This window comes from Ictalurus punctatus, chromosome 14, assembly GCF_001660625.3.
Source record: "Ictalurus punctatus breed USDA103 chromosome 14, Coco_2.0, whole genome shotgun sequence".
In the NCBI taxonomy this organism is placed as follows: Eukaryota; Metazoa; Chordata; class Actinopteri; order Siluriformes; family Ictaluridae; genus Ictalurus; species Ictalurus punctatus.
Genome location: NC_030429.2, coordinates 27,740,047 through 27,747,541, shown reverse-complemented (window position 1 = coordinate 27,747,541; position 7,495 = coordinate 27,740,047). Strand labels below are relative to the sequence as shown.

The following is a 7,495-nucleotide window of genomic DNA, read 5'->3' as shown; positions in this document are numbered from 1 at the left end:
GGGCTCGGCGAAAGGAGAGAGGGAGAAAAAAGATTATGACTGCGAAGTAGTAGAACAGAATCTAGTCAGGGTAGGCTTGAGTAAACAAATGTTTTCAGCCTAGACTTAAACACTGAGACTGTGTCTGAGTCCCGAACACTAATAGGAAGACTGTTCCATAACTGTGGGGCTCTATAAGAGAAAGCTCTTCCCCCTGCTGTAGCCTTCACTATTCGAGGTACCGTCAGATAGCCTGCATCTTTTGATCTAAGTAGGCGTGGCAGATCATATAAAACCAAAAGGTCGCTTAGATATTGTGGCGTGAGACCATTTAGTGCTTTATAGGTTAAAAGTATTTTATAGTCAATGTGAGATTCTACTGGGAGCCAATGCAGTATTGATAATATCGGTGTGATATGGTCGTATCTTCTAGTTCTAGTTAGGACTCTAGCAGCTGCAGTCTGGACTAACTGGAGCTTATTTATATTCCTACTGGAACATCCAGACAGTATGGCATTACAGTAATCTAGTCTAGAGGTGACGAATGCATGAACTAGTATTTCCGCATCATGTAGTGACTGTTTCTTATTTTAGAAATATTTCTGAGATGAAAGAAGACTATCCTAGTAATATTATCTACATGAGCATCAAATGATAGGCTGGAGTCAATAATCACTCCAAGGTCTTTAACTGCTGTACATGATGAAACAGAAAGACCATCCAGAGTAACCATGTGATCAGAAAGATTACTTCTAGCTACACGTGGGCCTAGTACAAGTTCTTCTGTCTTATCAGAATTAAGTAAGAGGAAGTTAATAATCATCCAGAGTCTAATGTCCTTTACACAATCCTCAACTTTACTAAGCTGCTGTCTGTCCTCTGGCTTCGCTGAAACATACAACTGTGTATCATCAGCATAACAGTGGAAGCTAATTCCATGTTTATGAATAATTTGACCTAGGGGTAGCATATATAAAGTAAAGAGCAGTGGGCCTAAAACAGAACCCTGTGGAACTCCAAAAGTAACCTCCAGTACGCACTGAGAAATCACCATTTACATCTACGAACTGATAACGATCAGTCAGATAAGACCTGAGCCAGGAGAGGACTGTTCCCTTAATACCAACAACATTTTCTAATCTATCAAGGAGAATAGTGTGATCTATAGTATCAAAAGCTGCAGTAAGGTCGAGTAACACAAGCAGCGAGACACAACCCTGATCGTAGGTCAGTAGGTCATTTACTACTTTAACTGACGCTGTCTCTGTGCTATGATGAGGTCTAAATCCTGACTGATACATTTCATGAATGTTATTCCTATCTAAGTACGAGCATAACTGCTTTGCTACAACCTTTTCTAAAATCTTAGAGATGAAGGGGAGATTTGATATTGGTCTATAGTTGGACAATTGAGACGAGTCAAGATCAGGTTTTTTAATCAAGGTTTTAATGACTGCTAATTTAAGTGATTTAGGTACATAGCCAGTGCTTAGGGAAGAACTGATTTATATTTAGAAGTGGTTCAGTTACTCCTGGACCAATCTGTTTAAACAAACATGTAGGTACGGGATCTAGTACGCAAGTTGATGAATTGGCTGAAGAGATTAATGTAGCTAGTTCAGTCTCTCTAAGCGGAGCAAAACACTCTAAACATTGATCTGATATTGCTACATTGTCATGTAATGGGTTTGTTACAGTACTGTCTGGTTTTAATTTAATGGCCTGTATTTCACGTCTAATATTTTCAACCTTATCAATGAAAAATTTCATGAAATCTTCACTGCTATGTAATGATTGAGTGTTTCTCTCTGTAGTGGTTTTATTCCTAGTTAAGTTTGCTACTGTGTTGAAAAGGAATCTAGAATTGTTTTTGTTGTCTCCTATTAAGGTGGAGAAATAGATTTTTCTAGCATCGCCAAGAGATTTCCTATATTTCAGTAGGCTCTCCTTCCATGCTGTTTGAAATATCACCGGTTTGGTTTGCAGTACGGCTCAAATCGTTACACGTATAATGTTTGACTGACTGACAGACGACTGTTTACATGCGCTTTTTTTTTTTTTTTAAATGAAATGTCTCTTTAAATCTGCATTTGCATCATCTGCATTGTCTCCCTACGGCTTCATAGACACTCTCTCTCCCTTCCTTACCTGTCTTCACATGCGACTCCTGTCTTTCTCTTCCTCTTTCCTTTTCAGGTACTGTAAGATGAAACAATACTGCTATAGTAATGGCATGTCAATGTACAGAATAATTATATAAATATATTTAAGTAAAACAAAAACCACAGTAATCATTTATCTTTATCATGAACAATAGACAGCGGTGGGAAATGAGTATTGGATGAGTCAACCTTTTTTTTTTTTTTTTTTTTTTTTTTTTTTTTTTTAACAATAAATATTTCCAATGAGGTTATTCACACAATTTTCACCTGACATCAGTAACTCAAGAAATCCATAAATATAAAGAACTCGCAACATTAAAGTCCATAAATAAAGTTGTGTAATAGAGGAATGACACGGGGGGAGTATTGAACACGTTAACTGAAATGTATTTAATACTTAGTGGAGAAGGCTTAATTTGTAATGACGCTTCCGGTATGAAGAAATTAATGGGTCGCAGTATTCAGGTTTGATTTTGGCCCGTGCTTCTAAATTTATTGTGTATAAATCTTGTTCAGTTGGAGTCGAGTCAGGCGATTGACTGGTCCATTGTAACACCTTGATTATGTTAAAGATTATAATGACTACGAACATGCTATATTTAAACATCAAATAGTTCAGGGAAACAGAAAGCAAGAAAATATTTTCTGGAATATTACTACTGAACCGTGGGCACTGAGCAATAAAAGTGTTCTTAGTTGTGAGAACATTAGAAACTGTTCACACTGTTGATCATTTACTGAGCTGTGTTTCCCGTCACCGTGACTCGGTGACCGGTTTCTCCACCCTCGCACTCCCTGACCTTTTATATAAAAAAGGTCAGCATGCCAGAGAGAGAGGGGGGGGGAGAGAGAGAGCGAGAGAGAGACCCGACTTTCTCTTTCATCTTCTCTTTCTCCCTGTAGGTAAGACTGCATGCACTCTGTCGCACTGAATATTAGTATGATCTCTTCAGATAAACTTCAGTTTAGAAAGTATTACAATGTAAAGTGTTGAGAGAAAATAAGTGAGTGAGACTTGACCGTATTTAAACTGTAACAATGTGAGGGGTTGAGTTAAAACTGCTGAGAGATGTGATGAGTTTCATAAGTTTTATGAGAACGAGTGCTTCTTTAAACAATTCCTCTGAACTTCTCATAAACCTGCTGTAAACATCTGTGTATTAATTATACTCCGTAGGGGTCAGAGAACGGGTACCGATATTACACTGCTGTACTGTTACTTATATTCATTCATTCATCTTCAGTAATAAAGAAAAAAAAGCGATTTCACCTTTTTTTGCCACAGGAAGTGAGATAAAGGACTAAAAATGTCTGCATGTGATTGAAAGCCTTATGTTAAGGTCTTATGTACAATGAACCATCTCGAAATGTTATTAAATTAAAATAAATTTTAAAATAAAATCAAAACAGATCAGTCAAATCTTTAGTCTGTTACAGCAGAGTGTTTTTCATTAATATGTATCTTTTAATTTAACTCGCACAAGTATTCTCTTAATGTGTGTCTATAATATTTGGAATTGGGATTATCTTTTGGTATGTTTATTAATCTCTATTGTAAACTCCACTTTCAGTTTGTTAAGAATTTAAACTCTTGTATAACAATTGTCATGAATGTTTGGTATTTTAACTGGGAAAAAATGCATTAATCTGAGACAACTCAAATATTTTATACTGCAAAAATTTCTCGGCAATTCCAGGGAATTGCTGTGTATGGAAAATAAAACAAACCTAAATGGTAGATAAATAAAAGAGGAAAACTGAAATGTTCATTGTAAATGCCAAAGTTCAACAATCAGAGGTATTGTTGTAACACTGAAGTTTCCCTGCATTGTTGTAACTTTTGGTTTTGTTTTGATGTGTACCTGATGAGAAATGAGAGCTGCCTTATTTCTAACTCCTCTCATATACCAGTCTGCTGCGTTTCTCTCAGAGCTCTCCTTATAGACCCTAGTGTAGAATTTTAGTTTGGTCCACATGAATAACAGAGCGGTCTGAATTTTATCAGGTATTATTTCAGTGGCAGGAGTGAATATACATGCTAGAACTGTACCAGATGGAATATAATTATATTCTTATTTATATAACTGATGCTTATAACCCCAGACAGCAGTCACACAGATTTAACACTATGCACCAGCACGGTGGCTTACATTAATAAAACTAAACCATTGAGCACAGTTGTGTATTAACAATCCAGCAGCAGTATCTAACATTATCTAACACAAAAACATTATCTTCTTTACTTTTATTCCTGACATGATGTCTCCCTTTAAACGTCACATACACACTTCAGGTTAAACGTACACTTTTAGCCACAGTTATTTTTCACATGTAGTTCATGTGTTTTTAAAATAAAGATTTTTCAGTTTTTGCGTTCACGTCATTTTACACGATTCATAAATGAATCACACATGAAATGCACATGATTTCTGTTACATGTGTTTTTAATACAATTCATTAACTTAATTAAGATGTGTTTGAGGAAAGGGACAACTTTTTAAATGTAAGTGTTGACATGCACTTTCACCCTTTTTTTTTTTTTTCTTGCGTGATCACAAACAATTAAAATTTCTCTCCCATGACAATGTGAAGTTTTCCCAACTGTTTGTCACTGAAGTCAGTCTGCTTTTCTTCCTTTTAGAAGATCTGCGTACAACTCCAGCAGCTCCTAAACATCATGATCTCGCTCGGCTATATTTGCATCATCTGGTTCACCTGTGTAGGTACGTGTCCACTTTCAATAAAATAAAACTGACATAAGCCTTCAAACATAAAGGAATTGACTGAAAGGTGCTTAAAGTTACTTTATCATATTTAACCCACCCCAGGCTTCCCCAGAGCAGACTCTCTGATCATATCAGCTCAAGTGGGTTCCACAGTTATCCTGCCGTGCGAGTGGAGAAATGTCTCCGTCCAAACACTGCATGTCCAGTGGAGCACAGTGTCGGAGACTGTGTTTGAGAGAAAAGGTGCTCAGCTGTATGAGGGGGAGGGATATAAGAACCGTGTGGACGTTCCTCAAGACAAGCTGCTTAAAGGAAACTGTTCCCTGGTGTTGAAGAGCGTCACACTCACTGATGCAGGCATCTACGAGAGCTTCCTGTCTGTGAAGCGCGTAAAGAGAACCAGCTCTACAAAATGGATTTTAGTCCAGCGTGTCGAGCTCTCAGTCGATGGTACGTAGAGATCACCAAACCAGATACCCAGCACTGTTGAATTCTGGATTGTGATTGGTCAGAAGGTGTTGATTTCTGCTTCTGTAACAGAACAGAAACTCACAGGTTTATATGAATGCACTCGTTTCTATAGTAACAGCTTATTCACATGAACTTGTACAGTGGACGTGCTGCATAAAGTTTTAAAAACTATTTATAGTGAAATTTTCTGTAAGATGTTTATGTACAGTAACATCTATGTAACAGTTTCTCAGTAACACAGCTTTTTTTTTTTCTTTCTTTTTTTTTTCCTTTTCCTCTCATTAAATTTGAGAGGGAGAAAAGATGTTGGTGAGGGAACGACCGTTTATAACTGCATAACTTTCATAAACCATGTAGAAATTGAGAACAGACAGGAATGCTTCTGGTCTAGAGAACAGATAAAGGAACAAGGTGTGTAAAGCTGCAAAGGCGCATAATGATGCTATATAGTGGAATATTTACATTTTCTTTTTTTTTTTTTCACCTCCAAACACCTGAAGAGACTCTTCAGCACGTTTCAATCACCAGAGGTGAGTGAGATTAATATTTATGAATTTCATTCAGAAAGATTACAATCCATGAATTTGTAAAAGTACCACAAAGTTCGTGTTCCGAATGTTGCAATAATGTTCAGTTTATTCCTCACACGTGCCTACACACACTCCTAGTCTAGATTTAAATCATTAAGTATGAAGCATCATTAGGAATATTTAATGTGGTAGATCTGTGATGGTGTTTAATTTTCATTTTCTTTTCTTCCTAAGAAATACCTGAAGGACATGTTCATGAAAGGTTAACTGGTGAGTGAGTTTCTAAAACTACAAGCAATGTTTTTTATTCCAGTAGAACACTGTTTATTATTTATTTTCTGGGAAATGTTTTTTTGTTTTCTCCCCTATCTTTCTCTCTAGCTGCTGCAGGAGTGAACTGTCCTCATCTACAGATCATCCTGCTTCTTACATGTTTATGTGTACTTCACTTCTGAGTGGAAACGCCAGTTAGATTTTACAATTTAGTAAAGTTGCTAATAAAATGCCCTAAATATTTAAGATGACTACTTATATTAATAATCAGTGTCATGCTGTTATAGAAAAACCATCCATACTGTCAAACATGTCCCTATAACAGCATGTGATAGTTTTATTCCTCTTAGAACACAGCAGGTAATAAAATAGTCATTTTTAACTCATCAGAGAATTACATGTCCTACATTTTATACTTTTAAAGTTATATATAATGTTTAACATTCATGAAACAAGTTATTTGAGCTCCTTAAAGACACTAAAGCTTTACCTCTGTTACAAAGCACTGACACTAAATACTCCTTCCAGAATAGTCAAGTGTGAATTTGTTGCTATAGAAACAATGTAAGCACATTAATACTCTGAATTCAGAATTCAACGAAAGTGTGTCTGTCTTTCAATACCTAGTGTGACGTTACTGTGTTCATCTAAAGAAAAAAGGCATCGAAAAAAGAAAACAAAATATCAGTCTATAAACTACAGCAAATGAAATGTCCTAACTTACATTAGTTAAGTTAGTTAAGTGTTGTATTTATTTACCTTTTTAATTGCTAAAGTGTGATGTGACTCATCCTGCTGTCTGGAGAGTGATTGATTGGTGTTTAGTGCTGCACAGTATCAGTGCTGTAACTGTTCAGGTTCATAAACACTCTGCTGCTAAACTGTCTATAAAATTATAAAGATATATTCTCTTCCCCTCACTTTTTCTATGTACCTATATTTCTTTCTTTTTGGTCTTCTATAGCATTTCTTCTAGTCATTCTTCACGCTTCCCAGGAGGTTTGCACATTTGCCACATCATGAGACTCTGGAATATTATAAATATGACTTCTAAACAAAATCCCATGAATTCAAAGGAGTCAGTGATTTTTTTTTATTTGGATTTTAAGACTTTTTAAAAAAAAAAAAAAAAAAAAAAAAAAAAAAAAAAATTAAAATACTTCGTTCACAATTGTTACGATATGTACAGTAGCTTCCCATGCTCAAGCAAGTTCAAGCTCTCTACATGAATAAGGGTAAGCAGACATGTAGAGAACACAGGGATATTGCTGTGTAAGGACAGAAGAGAAATTGTTACTCAGTATAAAAAACAGCAGCAACTGGGAACAATACACTCCTGTATCTCTAGATGAAC

At 36.0% G+C, this 7,495-nt stretch overlaps 1 protein-coding gene across 1 annotated transcript; it reads left to right on the top strand.

Annotated features, from left to right (window-relative positions):
- The first annotated feature begins 2,102 nt into the window (after positions 1-2,102).
- Positions 2,103-7,061, top strand: LOC108274861 (programmed cell death 1 ligand 1). Its single transcript, XM_047160077.2, has 6 exons — positions 2,103-2,175; positions 4,783-4,864; positions 4,970-5,317; positions 5,839-5,868; positions 6,103-6,138; positions 6,250-7,061. Exons 2-6 carry the CDS (start codon positions 4,819-4,821, stop codon positions 6,321-6,323), a joined length of 534 nt encoding a protein of 177 aa, XP_047016033.1. The 5' UTR covers positions 2,103-2,175; positions 4,783-4,818; the 3' UTR covers positions 6,324-7,061.
- The last annotated feature ends 434 nt before the right edge of the window (positions 7,062-7,495 follow it).